Raw genomic sequence first — 18,389 nt, forward strand, 5'->3', positions numbered from 1 at the left:
GCCTTTGGTCCCACAAGAAACCATCTGACAGTACCCCGCTTCTGTTGCAAATTTACTGTGTAGCCTCATTGCCACTTTTTCCCTTCATTAAAATCAATCCACTATTAATGAATTTGGAATATAAAAAAAAAAGTCTCCCTTTTCTGAAAACTGCTTGTATAAGGGAATGCCTAGGCTGGATCCCATCCAGAATATAATGAAGGATCCATAGAGAGTCAGAGGAGGGAGGGAGAGTTAGTGAAATGCAGATTGTTTTAATAGAATACGCATTCTTGTCCAGGCAGCTGCAGTATCAGATTCATCAGGCTAGGCTTGACCTTGACTGAGGTCTGCTGTTGTTGATGGCCAGTTTTTTGGCTCATGTAAAGTTCACGATGCTGTAACTGTGACTGTATACATTCACTTATCTCAGGGGGGAAGAGGAAATGTAACAGCGGGTGTCCTACAGTCCATTCGGAAAGTATTCAAATCCCCTCACTTTTTCCACATTTAGTTACGTTACAGCCTTATTCTAAAATGGATTAAATAAAATAAAAATTCCTCATCAATCTACACACAATACCACATAATGACAAAGCGAAAACAGGCTTTTATATATTTTTGAAAATGTTTTAAACATAACAACAGAAATTTCTGATTTACATAAGTATTCAGACCCTTTGCTACGAGACTCGAAATTGAGCTCAGGTGCATCCTGTTCCCATTGATCATCCTTGAGATGTTTCTACAACTTGATTGGAGTCCACCTGTGGTCATGAAAAGGCACACACCTGTCTATATAAAGGTCCCACAGTTGACAGTGCATGTCAGAGCAAAAACCAAGCCATCAGGTCGAAGGAATTGTCCGTAGATCTCTGAGACAGGATTGTGTCAAGGCACAGATCTGGGTAAGGGTACCAAAAAATGTCTGTGGCACTGAAGGTCCCCAAGAACACAGTGGCCTCCATCATTCTTAAATGGAAAAAGTTGGCCACGCGGCCAAACTGAGCATTCGGGAGAGAAGGGCCTTGGTCAAGGAGGTGGACCAAAAAACCCGATGGTCACTCTGACAGAGGTCCAGAGTTCCTCTGTGGAGATGGGAGAACCTTCCAGAAGGACAACCATCTTTGTAGCATTCCACCAATCAGGACTTTATGGTCGAATGGCCAGACTGAAGCCACTCCTCAGTAAAAGGCACATTACAGCCCGCTTGGAATATGCCAAAAGGCACCTAAAGGACTATTTGGCATGAATGCCAAGTGTCACGTCTGGATGAAACCTGGCACCATCCTTACGGTGAAGCATGGTGGTGGCAGCATCATGCTGTGGGGATGTTTTTCATCAGTAGGGACTGGGAGACTAGTCAGGATCCAGGGAAAGATGAACGGAGCAAAGTAGCGAGAGATACTTGATGAAAACCTGCTCCAGAGCGCTCAGGTCCTCAGACTGGGGTGAAGGTTCTTCTTCCAGCAGGACAACAACCCTAAGCACACAGCCAAGATAACACAGGAGTGGCTTTGGGACAAGCCTCTGAATGTCCTTGAGTGGCCCAGCCAGAGCCCAGACTTGAACCCGATCAAACCTCTCTGGAGAAACTTGATTCCAACCTGACTGAGCTTGAGAGGATCTGCAGAGAAGAATGGGAGAGACTCCCCAAATACAGGTGTGCCAAGCTTGTAGCGTCATACCCAAGAAGACTTGAGGCTGTCATCGCTGCCAAAGGTGCTTCAACAAAGTACTGAGTAAAGGGTAATATTTCAAACATTTAAAAAATTATTTTCTTTGTTAACATGGGGTATTGTGTGTAGATTGATGAGGAAAAATCCCAATTTGAAACATTTTTGAATAAGGCTGTAATGTAACAAAATGTGGAAAAAGGCAAGGGGTCTGAATACTTTCCGAATGCACTCTATGTCTGGAGTGAGATGGACCACCACCGGCCTTTTTATTTCATATTGTATTATCACATGTTGAATACTCTCTGATATGATATATGTTATTGAGAAAACACACATCATATAGAAATGGACCAAAATATAATTTAATTGATTTCATTTTGGAACATATTCCAAAAAGATTAAAACCAAAATATATCCACATATATAAAAGACATATGCAATCAAATGACCTGGTTAAATTATTGTGGATCTTTTAATGAGTTTGTATGTGGTAGAACTGCTGGGCATCATAAACTCCCAGTCCAATCAGACAAGTGTAGAATAGATTGTCACATACTCCTATCAGCCAGTGGCTCATAAAAGCTTTGAACAAAGGCCTAATCTGTACGAGGCAGTGGTCCTTTAAACGATGGCCCACTTTCCCCTACCCTGCTTGCCTGCCTGCCAAGCCACGCAAACATTCCTGACTGACATTCAATCAGGGAAATTTGAACCGAAGCAAGATGGTCTTTTATTAGTTCCTCCCTGTTTGCTTGACTGGTCAGCTCCAATATGCGAGGGTTGGATGAGTGGCGTACATTAAGATGATGGGTTCTCTCTCTGATAAGGGTGAATGAGGGGTAAACTGCTATTCTGCAGAAAGGAACCATCAGACCTCATCATGTCGCTCCTGGAGAGCCATGTCACAAGCTCTTCAAAAACCAAGTGACAGAGAAAGTAGAAAGCTGCAGCACTGGGCTGGACTGGGCAGCAGCTCTCTCCCTTACTCAAATACAAATGTAGTTTTTTTTAAAAAGTCAATTTAAATGCAGTTTATTAATTAAACTCAGCAAAAAAAGAAAAGTCGTCTCACTGTCAACTGCGTTTATTTTCAGCAAACTTAACGTGTAAATATTTGTATGAACACAAGTTCCACAGACATGTGACTAACAGAAAGGGAATAATGTGTCCCTGAACAAAGGGGGGTCAAAATCAAAAGTAACAGTCAGTATCTTGTGTGGCCACCAGCTGCATTAGGTACTGCAGTGCATCTCCTCCTCATGGACTGCACCAGATTTGCCAGTTCTTGCTGTGAGATGATACCCCACTCTTCCACCAAGGCACCTGCAAGTTCCCGGAAATTTCTGGGGGGAATGGCCATAGCCCTCACCCTCCGATCCAACAGGTCCCAGACATGCCCAATGAGATTGAGATCCGGGCTCTTCGCTGGCCATGGCAGAACACTGACATTCCTGTCTTGCAGGAAATAACGCACAGAACGAGCAGTATCGCTGGTGGCATTGTCATGCTGGAGGGTCATGACAGGATGAGCCTGCAGGAAGGGTACCACATGAGGGAAGAGGATGTATTCCATGTAACGAACAGAGTTGAGATTGCCTGCAATGACAACAAGCTCAGTCCGATGATGCTGTTACACACCGCCCCAGACCATGACGGACCCTCCACCTCCAAATCGATCCCGCTCCAGAGTACAGGCCTCGGTGTAACGCTCATTCCATCGACGATAATCGCGAATCCGACCATCATCCCTGGTGAGACAAAACTGTGACTCGTCAGCAAAGAGCACTTTTTGCCAGTCCTGTCTGGTTCAGAGACGGTGGGTTTGTGCCCATAGGCGACGTTGTTGCCGGTGATGTCTGGTGAGGACCTGCCTTACAACAGGCCTACAAGCCCTCAATCCAGCCTCTCTCAGCCTATTGCGGACAGTCTGAGCACTGATGGAGGGATTGTGCGTTCCTGGTGTAACTCGGGCAGTTGTTGTTGCCATCCTGTACCTGTCCCGCAGGTGTGATGTTTGTATGTACCAATCCTGTGCAAGTGTTGTTACACGTGGTCTGCCGCTGCGAGGACAATCAGCTGTCCATCCTATCTCCCTGTAGCGCTGACTTAGGCGTCTCACAGTACGGACATTGCAATTTATTGCCCTGGCCACATCTGCAGTCCTCAAGCCTCCTTGCAGCATGCCTAAGGCACGTTCACGAAGATGAGCAGCGACCCTGGGCATCTTTCTTTTGGTGTTTTTCAGAGTCCGTGGAAAGGCCTCTTTAGTGTCCTAAGTTTTCATAACTGTGACCTTAATTGCCTACCGTCTAAGCTGTTAGTGTCTTAATGACCGTTCCACAGGTGCATGTTCATTAATTGTTTATGGTTCATTGAACAAGCATGGGAAACAGTGTTGAAACCCTTTACATTAAAGATCTGTGAAGTTATTTGGAATCATCTTTGAAAGACAGAGTCCTGAAAAAGGGACGTGTTTATGTTGACAATTTTTGCTGTTCATAATTAAATGTAGTTTTCTTTTTTCTAAGAAAGGATATTTAGCTTTTGCCAGAAACTAAAATCCTTGAACTTGGACAGCAGTGCCACTGCCAGTGAGGCAATATTCACGTGGTTCCATCCATGTTTTTTGGTGAAGGGGTGTAAAACCTCTCCTGACAGCCCTGAAAGGGTGGCCCCACTCTTCTGGTGAGATGCAACATGAAGCAATAGTACTGCCTGTGTGGCGGTGGCAGGCAGGCGGCATGGCGGCTGGCGGTAGCACCGTGGCACGCTCAAAATGATGACTTAGGTGCTGGAGTGCAGATTGGAATGCTCTCCCGCCGCTCACTTCCAATTAGGCAGCGGGCCGAGTGATGCGTCTTGGAGCAGAAGCTTCTAGCAGCCAGGCATCAAAAAGAGCAGCGTCGCTCAGTGACATCATGGAGGGAGGGACGGGACTCCTGGAGCTACTGTAGGATGGCAGCCACAGCTTGATGTGACTAAGTAAGAATTGTGATTAATATCGATGGAGAGACAGGGACACACTAGCAAATACCAGCATTTGTATTTTGTAACATGAAAATCCCAAAATCTAAAAGATAAAATCTCCAATTAAGCATGCTGTTTTTGCTACTATTTTTCTCTTACAGCGTTGTAACACAGCCATCTTACATGCTGACCAGAACGCTCACGTGCGTCTGCGTGCGCCATAGCATGCATGTTGATTTTGTCCGCCAACACCAGACGTGATCAGTACACGCAGGTTAAAATATCAAAGCGAACTCTGAACCATTTAGATTATTTTGGGGACAGGTCGAAAAAGCATGAAACATTTATGGCAATTTAGCTAGCTAGCTTGCTCATGCAAGCTAATATTTCCTGAGATATAAACGTTGGGTTGTTATTTTACCTGAAATGCACAAGGGCCTCTACTCCGACAATTAATCCACAGATAAAGGGGTAAACCGAGTTTGTTTCTAGTAATCTTTCCTCATTCTTCTTTTTTGGACTTTATATTGCAGTTGGCAATGAACTTTAAGGTGCATTACCACCACCAACTGCAATGGAGTGTGGACCTCAGTTCATCTTTCAATCACTCACGTGGGTATATGGTCCTAAAAACCAAAGAGGAGATGGGAGAGGCGGGACTTGCAGCACGTCAAGCATCACAAATAGAACCAAGTTCTATTTTAGCACCTGGACACGCAGACGCTCGTTGACGCACACGAGCGGTGTGGGTGCAATGATTGAATAAGGATTGAATAACATGCATTTATTTTGAAACGCTCGCGAACGCGACGCGAGCAGCATGTTAGGGTTGTGATGTGTTATAGATATTGCAAAGAGGCTGCTATCAAGGTTGTAGAGTCACGTTTTCAAGTAGTTTTTACCCTCATTAATGAACAGAATGTTGGTTTGTGAAAAAAAAACATTATTTGATTAATTGCCATAATTATTGTGATCATTTTTGCCCAAATGAACAGCCAGATGGTAGGATATGGTGTCATATCTGTGATCCTATCATATTAATCTGGGTATGAGTCCTTCCCAGTACATCCTGCTGCCTTAAGCAAAATTCACAATCTGCCTTTCTTCACATTGTCCATGTTGTCTGGTTTGAAATGGTAAGGTTCTCTATTTGAGTATATTAGACTATTAAATATTTAATGTGCGGGTGTATGAAAGCAAGGCATTTATCTGCATGAATAGCCCCTGTTTAGTGAAGTAGGTAATGCACTTTAAGTAACATCCCTTTCATGCATACAAAAATTAACACTAATCTCTGAGTCGTATGGTTTTGCACTGCGGCAGTACCCTCCGAGAGATCTTAACATAACCACTTTGTGGAAAGGTAGATAGGTTTTTAAACTCTTTTTACAGCATTTAAACCACTGTTTGACTGCATCTTATGGTTGTTGGTAACATAACAGTGTTGTTCTGGGTGTATCTATGACTGTGGGGTTGACGTATTGTATCTCGCTATATAAACCAGCAGGGGTCATGAGGAAACGTTTTAACACATTAGGCTAGGTGGTGAGAAAGGTCATAAAAGTTATGTAGGCCTACTGAATTCACAATCAAATAATAAAGATAAATGTTTATTTTATTTTTTATATTTCGTATTACCTTCTAGTAATAATTAATAAGAGACTTACTGTAAGTTCAATGATTATTTCCTTACTTTATAGACAGTATCCTTCACTTGGGGGAGTATTTGTCTTCTACCTTGACGTGAAACAAGGAAGGAGTGTATTTACAGAGTTCACTGCTTTGCAACAATGTTACGGTATGTGATCAGTTAAGAATGAATTAATGCAATGTCGGCCATGTATCCTGCTCTCAGACTGATCTTGATAAAAACAGCGTACCGTAACACCTGGCTTTACCTGACTGACATCTCTGTCAAATATTACATCTCTGGCATGTTGGGCTCAGATAGTTTTATGATTGCCTTGTGCATCCAGCAGAAGTTAATACTGTACATAATGATGACAAACCTTGTCAGTGTCGGGGTTTCCGTTAGCCGGACAGCACGAGAGCTGCTGCTACAGCATTGTAAACATCAAATGCATAGGCAGTAGAAGGCAAGCTTATTTAGTACGTTACACACCGCTTTGCAATGAGCTGGGTGCAGTGTGCATTTTGAAAACACATTTTAATTGTTTGAAACCGGAATGTTTCACTACATATTATGAGGCATGTCTGACCTTGCTTCAAAGTAGCCTAGCCAAAATCATATCCATGGAGGAAATTATTTTATATCAACTTTCTTTCATTGTCCAGTAGCCAAAGTCACAATCCTAGTCATATTAGCAACCAATGCTAGTTGTTGCATATTAGATCTCTCCTCTCTCAAAAAATATATTATAGAAACCGCTTGCATGTGCGATGCGCTTCTGTCAACGGGTTTCCCAGTAATTGAACGAATATTCGCGTGTAGCCTACTGCTTTGTGCACGTTGCTTCGCTTGTAATGTGAATAACTAATAGTTTTTCAACATGTTATGCTAAATGTTCTGATTTGTTGCATCAGACTCTTTATGTTGCCTAGGCCTGCTAGTTGTATGAATGTGGGATCTATCGTCCCACAACTGTCCCAAAGTCTGTTTGGAACAGGCTATTTCTTTCTTGACAAGCTGACCAATAGAATAGGTCAACTTTTCTACTATGGGGGATAGTAGGCTGATTTTGCTGTTCGTTACGTGTCTTGTTGGCTGAGGAAAAGCAAATGTGGACAGTCATTCTAACACCTTCGAAGTGAGCATCAGAATTCGGTAAGAAAGAACTCACACCGTTGCATCATCTTGCATGTTCTGTTAATATGAATTACCATATTCTTAATGTGATTTCTGTCATTCTGAGCATAGTGGGTGGACGCCCTAATCAGGTTACGCACCCGATAGATATGGGTCTAGTATATTTCTCAAATGTCCGGTAAATTAAAGTCTTGCGGTAAATGTCCGGCGCCACATTTTCCTAACGGAAACCCTGGGAGGTGCGTAGCCATCTTGCAGACAGTATGACGTTAACAACAAAAGTATAGTTTTAGCAGATCTTTGATCAACATTAAAGTACAGTGTGTTTGGCCCCCCACAGCCTCGTTTTGAGTAGTGTCTCCCTCCAAACGTCTGAGCTCTCCAGCTCTATAGGATTCTGAAAAGCAACCTACATCATACCTTACTTACTTTAATCATATAGCAAAAATCTATGGTGACAGCGAATTAGAAGGCTCATTTACGAGTATATCGACAACAGTCTTCCAGAGGATGGGGTGAAGATTGGACTCTAGCATGCTGGGAGATGTCTGTTGATTGCTTCGCTTGCCTGACCTGCTTTGTTAACGTGTAGAAGCTACATTCTTATGTGGGACACCGTAGACGGACGGGTCTGCTGTGTTTTTTTTCCTTCTTTTCTAGCGTGGCATAAATCCGGGAGATGAAAATGTCACGGAGCAGGTTCATTTTGCAAAGAGGTTTTGATTGCAATGTGCGTGTAATTGATTGTTCCAAGGACAGGGGGAAATCTAGAAATGTCATAACAGTCCTGCTTAGGTCAGTCCCACCGCCAGGCAATCAATGAGAACTAAAAAGAGATATTGATTTGCGAGCAGGGAAAACTGTAGCTTGAGACAACCGGAGAGCAGTTGGGGAAAGTGGCACAGACATGCAGACCTGGCACTTGCAGATATGAATTACCCAATGTTCTGTGAGATAGTATTTCCTGGGATATTCAGAGTATCGCAGGGTATTACAAGCAAGCTGTCCATTAGCTAAACCCCTCAGGCTGCTCACTCACATTGCCTTGTCACTTTAATAAGGGAAATGTTGACCTTCCATGGGATAAATGTTGATATCTTTGCCATTACAAAAGTTAATAGCAGGCTAATAGTGGACATTGAATACTGTTACTGGGGAAACGTACTGACAAATTTCTGCACTCTGATTGTTCTGTGTTGAGAGTAGATTGAAGGAAAAACGTAAAGTTCTAGTGGTACATTTTAAAGTGTTTCGTATTGTTGTCCATTCAGTATAGCTTTAACAGAAAACAAATAATTCCTGTAAGTATGAGAACATGATTTCTTATACAACTACTACCACTGCCCATTCAGTTAGCTGTGCTCTCAACATTGAGTAAAATTGCACTTGACTCCCAAACCGGCTGCCACTCCTGGATATTCAGGCCTTGCTGTGCCAGGAGTTTGTTCAAACGGATTCGTGTTATTATCACTTCAAGTAGCTGATTTATGCTGGACACCCTAGGTTTTTTCACCTCTGCATACTCCTGTCTGAACATATACATTTGTAGGGACACAGATTGGAGGCTTTACAGGGGTTTATGACATGCCAAATCTAATTCCTGGCGTGCCAGCCCTCTTATTTTGTAAGCCTAGTTGAACTGAATGCTGCCCTTAACATACTAAAGTCACAACATTTGGTCAGTAGGCTTAGTTTGAAGTTTAGGAATAATGAATAAAAGTCATACAAATTATCATAAAATGTACTTGTAGTATTATGTCTCGTATTTTGACAGTTAGAATTCTATAACTACAGGAATTATGTTGACAATCTATTGCTCGTGTAGGATATTCCAAGGGTCTATTGCTGCACATGTATTCTCTTCATGTCAGAGATGAGGTCTTGTAGACTGGCCCTAGCTTGCACAATGTCTCTGCCCTTGCATTTGATCTTGCATTGAAGAGTCATGCTCCTTGGCATCAACCAAGGGTTGGCAAACTGGAGTGGTGGATAGTGTGGAAGTAGACGTGTGGGTGGAGTGACCCCTGCCGAAGTTTAATTGGTGCCTTTGGATGTATAGAACTTCTGATCTAAGGGGCAAAATGGCAGGAATTGCTGTTAATTGTGTCAATGTCATCTGGAAATATATCCATAGCATAATGAGTGATTATGCTAATGTTATATGGCAATCAGTCTTGTCAGTCAAACCATTTATTGGGGAAACATTTTTTTTGTGTGTGTAATTATTATTTTAATAAACTGCAGGTGATAATCTGTATCATAATGTGTGCGTTCAGTCAACACCAATCAAAAATAAAATGACATTATCTTGATTCACTTTTTTGTTTGTATAGCATTGCTGGATTTCATAGTGCTCTATGGCAGGGTAGATGAAGCTACTTGAACGTGGTAAATCGTATCATCTAATTGCCATGAAATAACCATTTATTGGATGTGTGTCCGCATGCTCCATTGCTGTATGATTGCGGAGTGTCTCTTAGTTAAATATTTATTCATGCTAATTCCTAAACCGTTAATTAGTTATAAGAGCTTGCTATTTCCATAAAGTATCCCACGAAGAAGAAAATCAGTTTAGGCTATATCTGCAATATTTCACCAGTATACTGTATTACAGCCTCAAATAATCATTCAAATGTAAATGTTACATATGGATGGATCATTTTACAGAATCGTGAGCATGCACGTTTGTCTTGGGAAACTCAGTTATACGGTAGGGCATCTTTACTCCCTTGATTTTCCATAGGACCATGCTTGACAACCTCTTGAAACTTGACTTGACAATGCACATTTTATCAGTCAATGTTCAGTTATGGAAGACAGAAATGAAAGGTTCTACAATCATTTGAACTTGGCAAGAAAAGCTATGCCTTTACATTGACTTCTGTCCATAGTCTCTCTCAAGACTCAAAACAGAAGACATCAACTAGAAGCTTGTCAGAGCCGATATTATTCTCGTTTTTTCACTGAGAACTATATATAAAACTATCAATAAAACATGTCTCTGTACTCTGGCAAAACTCATTCCCTCTTCACCCTGGAAGGGTGTTTTTGAGACCATCAACGATCTCGGTTGGCCAATCCAGAAATCTCTCCTGCGGTAGATCAGGGTCACAGCGCATTGGGGAACCTCTGGTGTGCTGCATGGCTCCTTGTTCACAAAGGCCCCATTCTGCATGTTTGTTTTGAAAGGCTGAGTCCCATCTCCATCTTCATCCATTAGCTGGCAAGGAGTTCACCTCCAGGGTTTCTCCTGCGGCACTTGTGAAATATTGATAGAAAAGGCTTATTTTCAGAATGCGAAGGAGGATGACATTCTACATTCTATGGGCCGACCCAGTGTACTGAGTGCTACTTACATTCAACATTCCACTCCATAGAGTGCCCCTAACTCAAAATAAAAATATTACCCACATGAAATGCATAAGTGCCTGGACAAGGCCATTGTGTCCTATTTATATTTAACTAAAAGCACATCTGCCATAACTTCTCCCAAAATGCACATTTTCAAACATGAATTCGAAGAGGACATAACGGATTATATACTGAACAAAAATATAAACGCAACATGCAACAGTTCAACATGCAACAGCCCTAATCTATTGATTGATGGGCAGGGGCTCAGCCATGGACGGGCCTTTAACCCACTTGGGAGCAAGGCCCGCCCACTGGGGAGCCAGGCCAGCCAATTAGAATTAAGTTTCCCCCACAAAAGAGCTTTATTACAGACAGAAATACTCCTCAGTTTCATCAGCTGTCCGGGTGGTCTCAGATGAGGACGCTGGATGTGGATGTCCTGGGCTGGACTGGTTACACATGGTCTGTGGTTGTGAGGCTGGTTGGAGGTACTGATACATTCTCAAAAATTATGTTGGAGGCAGTTTATGGTAGAGAAATTAACATTCAAGTATCTGGAAACAGCTCTGGTGGACATTCCTGCAGTCAGCATGCCAATTGCACGTTCCCTGATAACTTGAGACATCTGTGGCATTGTGTTGTGTGACAAAACTGCACATTTTAGAGTGGCCTTTTATTGTTCCCAGCACAAGGTGCACCTGTGTAATGATCATGATGTTTATTCAGCTTATTGATATGCCACATCTGACAGGTGGGTAGATTATGTTGGCAAAGGAGAAATGCTCACTAACAGGTAACAGATATAAACAACAAAAAAATGTGCGTATGGAACATATCTGGGATCTTTTATTTCACCTCATGAAACATGGGACCAACACTTTACATGTTGCGTTTATATTTTTGTTCAGTATATATGACAAAGCTGACAAACTGCATATACTGTAAGATGTCTCTTCGAAAGTGTTGTGACTGCTGTTGATGTGTTTTGTGTATCCATATTGTGGATTGGCAACTTAATCAACAGAGAATATTTTGATTGTATTGTATTGATTATAGTTTTGCTGATATTACCTTTTGACTAACGTATCCACCAACCTCATCAAAATAGCCTAATATGCTGTATCGCAAGTAATACAAATTAGATGATGGTTACTGATTTAAAAAATACTGTTGTTTAATTATCAGTTAATTGATGTAATAACATTTGTGCCCTATGAGTGTGAACGAACAGGTGAATAATGAAATAGATAATTGCTGTTTACGAGACTGTCAAGGGCAATATAACGACGTGACAGGTTGCCAGTAATCTCTCTGTATTTTAGATAATGATCTAGTTATATTAAGTACATCTATTTTCAAACATAGTACTGTTTCTTTGCTGTGATTAACAATATAATTTGTTAATAATTAGCCATATTTAGGTTTTATATAGCATAAAGCGTTTACATTTGTCTGTCAACACAGATAAAATACTTTTGTTACAGACACTCTGTGACCACTTAAATGGAGAAATTATATATTTCAGCCCCCCCAAAATATATGAAATTGAAGTAAACCCCTCTCATCTTGCAAGGCTCGGGCTTTTTAATTTATTAATAGAACACTTTAGAAATTAGAATATCTATGTCTGTGTAATTTGCTGCAACGCAATCTGGTAGGTCCACGCATGGCAAAATATTATCCAAGAGAGAAAGCTTACACTTTTTCATTGCAGTTTGGAGACACTCATCACTTTGGAATAGGCCATTTGCAAAAACACTTAGTAAAACCCCAGGAGAAATCAATTGCATTTTGTCAGTCATTGGTCAAACGATTGTTGTAAACATCTCAACATGAGGCAGGGAAACCTTTGACACAGCACTAAGTCAATGGCCCGCCGTGAATCACAAGGAGCTGTTTGACCACCAGCAGTGTGTTAGTACAGGCATTATGTCCGTCCATATCGTTGATCCTCTCAAGTAGCTCTGGCCTGCATTGTGCAGCATTGTGTGGATTTTCCAGTTTTTCAAAAATATCTTGCATGTTTTACATTGGAACTCTTTCAAATGCCCTGTAATGATTGCAAGGCAAATCATTTTCTTCTCCCAATGGTGATTTCTTACTATTATTAGCAGACTTGTACAGAGTAATAAGAAATGGTCACTGAATTGAATCTCTTCTCTCTCCCTTTCTGTTAGTATATGAGCCTGATGAAGATGGCATCATGCAAGAGACCATCCCTGAGGATGACAGAGAGAATGACACTCCAACTGAAGAGGAGAGTTCTGAGAAGACAAGTCCCAAGGCCTCAGAGGACAAAGAGATGGACAACAAAAGCAGTAACAGCTACAGCTACCAGAATTCCCCCGTCAGTGTCCTTTCCAATCAAGAGGCCGAGTTGGAGTCACGCCTTAGCGACGCCAGCGATAGACTCTCGCTCTCAGACTTCAAAATGGCCTCACCACCTGAAAGTCAGAAAGTCGAGGAGAGCAGCGGTTCGAAACACAAGGATGACATGCACAGCAGTCTGGAGAGAATGAGGGCTGCGTATGCTAACTTTCTCTCAGATTCCTACTGGACAGGGATTGGGATGGACTTGAAAATTGGCAAAACACCCAGCAAAGCCAACTGTGACAGCACCAATGGGAGCACCAAGAATGAATTTGACTGGCACCAGGATGCACTCTCCAAAACCTTCCAGCAAACCCAATCCCCAAGGCCTGTGTCCAAACCCAACCTCTTCAGCTCGGTCCACCTCTACAGACAGAGCAGCAAAGCAGGTGGGACGGTGTTCACAGGAGCAAGTCGGTTCAAGTGTAAGGACTGCAGTGCTGCCTACGACTCTATTGTGGATTTAACAGTGCACATGAACAAGAGCGGACATTACCAGGACAACAACCACGGAAAACCGAGCAATGCCTCCACGTCCTCCAAATCAAGAAAAAGAAATTTGCAAGACATGGAAGGGAAAGACGATGCACAGAAAGTTCTGAAATGTATGTTCTGTGGCCATTCTTTTGAATCCCTCCAGGACTTGAGTGTCCATATGATAAAAACAAAGCATTACCAAAAAGTGCCTTTGAAAGAACCAATCCCAGTACTCTCACCCAAATTACTGCCACCAGCAAAGAAACGGGCCTACGAAGCCAATAGACCTTGTTCTCCTGACTCTACCACAGGGTTAGCTGGTTACAGCGAGGCCCAACGGTCCGCGGCTATTTCAAATGCTAACAGTAATCGTTATGGTTATCAGAATGGGGCTAGCTACACGTGGCAGTTTGAGACATGCAAGTCTCAGATTCTGAAATGCATGGAGTGTGGGAGCTCACATGATACCCTGCAACAGCTCACCACTCATATGATGGTCACTGGACATTTCATAAAAGTTACAAACTCCGCCTCTAAGAAGGGGAAACAGTTAGCGCTGGATCCCTTGGCTATAGAGAAGATGCAGGTATTAGCTGAGCCTCTTGCTAATGAAACTGAAGGCGATAAAGTGTCTCCAATAACTGCTTCCCTGGGGGACAGTGAGAAAGATAACCAGAGGGACGGCACATTGGACAAAATTGAAGAAAGTCAAGTGAAGGATGACAAGGCAGAGAGTAAGGATCAAAAGGCAGGGGAAGGGGCATTTAAATATCCATATCTCCGCGAGGAGGATCTGGAGCAGCAGGGATCATCAGGTGGAGGAGGGGATATCCTCAAGTCTTTAGCCAACACAGTGGCCTCTGCAATCAACAAGGCTCAGACTGGGACCCCCAGTTGGAGTGCCTACCCCAGTATCCACGCTGCCTATCAACTCTCTGGGATCATCAAGAGCAGCAATCCCCTCTCAGCGTCTGCCCCTATTCAGCTAAAGCAGACATTCAACCACAAGCTCAGATCGATCGCCCCAAAGGGGAAGTTTCTTCAGGGCGCTGGGGGAGTTGAAACTCAGAAGGGACAGCAACAGCATCAAAATGCGGACATCAAAAAAGAAAAGGTTGGCATTAGCGATGGTAAAGAAAGTCAGAATATTAAGTTTGATCTGGCGGAGAATGATGACAGCGATTGTCAGGACAATTTCTCTACCTCTTCAAAGCTCGAAGCAGACTGTCTGAATGAAGGGAGTGATGCGATCAAAGGGAAGTTGAGCCCAGAGTTCTTAGACAGAGGCAAGACACCAAGCCCTCCTGCCAGCAATGGACGAAGCGCTACTTCAGAGCTTGTCAATGACACCCCAGAAATACTTGGCATAAACCCTCTAAGTGCACTGCAGTCAGTTCTGAACAATCATTTGGGTAAAGCAAATAAGCCCACCAATTCAAGATCTGAAAACAGTCAACTCTCTGCTTGCTCTCAATCTATATTCGCTGAACTCAACCGGAGTATGGAGAAACCAGCAGTGGTGCATGCCACCCCTGCTAGGAACAGAGTTAACAATGCCTTTCTGTTTACTGGCAATGATCAGCCAATAGACCTGACAAAATATAAACCTAACAAGCCAAGTTCCTCACATCTACGGCCATCTGCCCCAATGCCACAGACACACGCTCTGTCTGACATTGCTGACATGGTCAAGGTTCTTCCTAAAGCCACCACACCAAAATCATCCATGCCATCGAGGATACCCACCATGAAACTGGAAACAGACGTGAGATGCTTTGAGGATGTGTCGGCTGAGGTATACTCGGTTCACAAGCGTAAGGGAAGGCAGTCGAACTGGAACCCCCGGCATCTTCTCATCCTCCAAGCCCAGTTCGCCTCCAGCCTCTTTCTGACTTCTGAGGGCAAGTACTTACTCTCAGATCTTGGTCCTCAGGAACGAATGCACATCTCCAAGTTTACTGGACTGTCCATGACAACCATCAGCCATTGGTTGGCCAATGTGAAATACCAACTTAGGAAAACAGGGGGAACCAAGTTTCTGAAGAGCATGGACACTGGTCATCCGATCTTCTACTGCAATGACTGTGCTTCCCAGTTCAGGACACCACCAGCCTTCATCTCCCACCTGGAATCACACCTAGGGTTCCAAATCAAAGATATGTGCAAACTGCCTATCGAACATCAGACGAAGGTAGAGAAGCCAGAACTGTCTAAGGCTCTCAGTTTCCGGGCAACAGAGACGCTAGTCACTGAGGAGGACGTTGACGCTAAGTTCAAATGTAAGCTGTGCTGTAGGACATTTGCTAGTAACCATGCGGTTAAACTTCACTTGAGTAAAACTCACAGCAAATCCCCTGAGAACCATTCACAATATGTGGAAATGGACAAAGAGTAGGAGTTGTTCATTTTTGCTAAATGTTTTGTTATTGATTTTTAAAACACGGGTCAGATATTTCAACCATATTTCCAGTAGCATTGTGTAGTATGCATAATGATTGAAAACATTTAATTGAAGATGACATGGACACACTGGCTAGACTAAACCCTAAAATGTTAGTGAATACACCAACTTATACCTTTGCACCCTGCTCAAATGCATCACCAGTAATGAAATGTATTAATGCTTGAAACATAATTGCTGATGTTTGCATGCAATAGCTATGGCTATGACTACTATTTATTTGTATGATATGTCACATTTCAGTTGTATTATTTCAAAGACAAAGTAATGGGTAAATTGTCATTTTTAACTCCAATGATACCTGCATAAATATGCCGTTTTTTAAACAGGTAGCCAGACACATGTTAACACATTTACTGAACTGTACAGTATATTGCTATGTAAAAATGTTTTGTGTTGCAATGATAGAACAGAAAAGCACTTTAATAAATGTTAAATCACCAGTTTAGGCTCAGATTCTGTACATGAACCCAACACATTTAGACAGGTTGGAAACAAGGATGTCTCACATGTAAAAGACACCCCCCCCCCCAAAAAAATGAAGACAAAAAAATGATTAGTGTTTCATGTTAAAAGGATGACAGTGAGACAAATGATACCTGCACCTTTTTTTTTTACCAATTGAAATAAAGACTTAACATTTGCTACCAGCCTGTGTTCATTTTAAGTTTGCACGAGTCTCCTGTATGTCTCCTGAAATAGATTAACAATATATGCATAGACCAATGTGTGGTTGGGAGTGACTGTGTTCCTCATAGCAATTAAACATTTATTTTTGCTCTCTTATTTCACAGCTATACAAATAATTGCCTGCTAAATTCATAGACATTTTACACAATGAATCCATTTTTTTTTCAAGCAATCAAGTCCATCAATTACCACTACCCTTCACCACCCATCAAATAGGTTTTATAACAGGCGACTGACATTTGATGTCAAATGGAGAAAGAGCACATGGGCGCTATGGTGATTTGAATACTGTGACACCAACTTGCCCTCTATTGTTGGAAATGAGCAGGCAATCTCAATTGTTCATCAGATGACTCCTAATGCAGTTAAATATATTCAGATATAATTTCTCCTTGCATGTATAATTACTCTCATAGACCACACACCTCAGTGAACAGATTAAAGCTATAAATTATTTAATGCCTCGCCCCACCAATGGATCCCCTGATTCGTCTGTCGAGCCATTATGTTGTAGAGGAGCAACTTATTTTAAATTGAGGCTAAGGTATGGGTGGAACATAGTGAAACACTGATTGCAATAGTCAGATCTTTTGTGTTTATTAATGGAAATGAAATGTGAGATTGAATTGGCTTATTAAAAAGGAGATATGCCTCTGTACTGCTGCAGCTGTAATCATTCAGAATTACACAATTTAGCTTGAGTTGTTTTATCCCTTTTGAAACGTCTATAGAAATTCACTGCAATTCTGCATGTGGGGAAACAATATTATCATTCAAAGCATATGAAAATGTTTGGCTCTATCAGCAAGGGATCCACATTAGGCATAGGCTTAGCAAAAATAAAATGCTGTCATCAATGCAATCAGCAGGATTGTTTCTTACCTGAATTTGGTTTAATAAGTCAGTGTCACATTGGCTTTGTATTGCTACTGTACGGAGAAGATGTAGCCTATAAGTAAAATATAAGTATATGTGACCATGAGCTAAACAAATATTCCACAAGGTTAAAATGCCATTTCATCGCACCAAAAAAAAGTGGACTCATATCAAGTAAGCAAGTCAGTGGAGTTGCCAAACAATCCATGTTTTTTTTTTCATTTGAGATGTTTTCATTTTAATACAGTTGATCTAATATGGGACACCCTAATTATACACTTCCTTACACCTTACAGGCAATTATATATTGATAAAAGTCACCTTATCCTAGAGAGATTTACATGGCTATGTTATCAAAAAGTCACGCCAGGGTAAAATCCCCTATGTGAAAAATGAATGGTGGAAAAACGATTGGAACCATTTCCCTGGTTGATCACAAGGTTTTATGGGTATTATGACACCTCCACTGTGGGGCTCTATACACAGTTAGCAGAGACAGTGGTATACACAGTACTGTACATCCAGAAGTTGTGGTGTTCTATCGATGTTAGATTGTATTATGTGTCATCACGTTCCCTCTCATCCATGAAACTTGAATGAAGGAAAAGTACATTAAATACATTTTAGCAAAATATTAGTATGTGTAATTCTCTGTCTTAGTCATATCGTGTTAAAGAAATTATTCTTACCCAATGTTTTGCAGACAATCAAAAGTAACAGCCTGCCTATACCATTATGCGGTACGTCTAGCTGTAAAATTGTTTTTGAA

At 41.9% G+C, this 18,389-nt stretch overlaps 1 protein-coding gene across 2 annotated transcripts in view; it reads left to right on the forward strand.

Moving 5' to 3' along the window:
- Nucleotides 1-16,699, forward strand: part of LOC110492060 (teashirt homolog 2) — a 45,657-nt gene extending 28,958 nt beyond the window's left edge. Inside the window, exons 1-2 of one of the 2 annotated variants that reach the window (XM_021566042.2) lie at nucleotides 6,890-7,410; nucleotides 12,924-16,699. In XM_021566042.2, the coding sequence (XP_021421717.1) occupies nucleotides 12,950-15,988 (3,039 nt within the window). In that variant the 5' untranslated portion in view covers nucleotides 6,890-7,410; nucleotides 12,924-12,949 and the 3' untranslated portion in view covers nucleotides 15,989-16,699. Of the gene's footprint in view, nucleotides 1-6,889; nucleotides 7,411-12,923 lie in introns of those variants that run through there. The other variant, XM_021566041.2, reaches the window with a different exon arrangement.
- The last annotated feature ends 1,690 nt before the right edge of the window (nucleotides 16,700-18,389 follow it).

The sequence above is a fragment of the Oncorhynchus mykiss genome, chromosome 16 (assembly GCF_013265735.2).
Source record: "Oncorhynchus mykiss isolate Arlee chromosome 16, USDA_OmykA_1.1, whole genome shotgun sequence".
Lineage (NCBI taxonomy): Eukaryota > Metazoa > Chordata > Actinopteri > Salmoniformes > Salmonidae > Oncorhynchus > Oncorhynchus mykiss.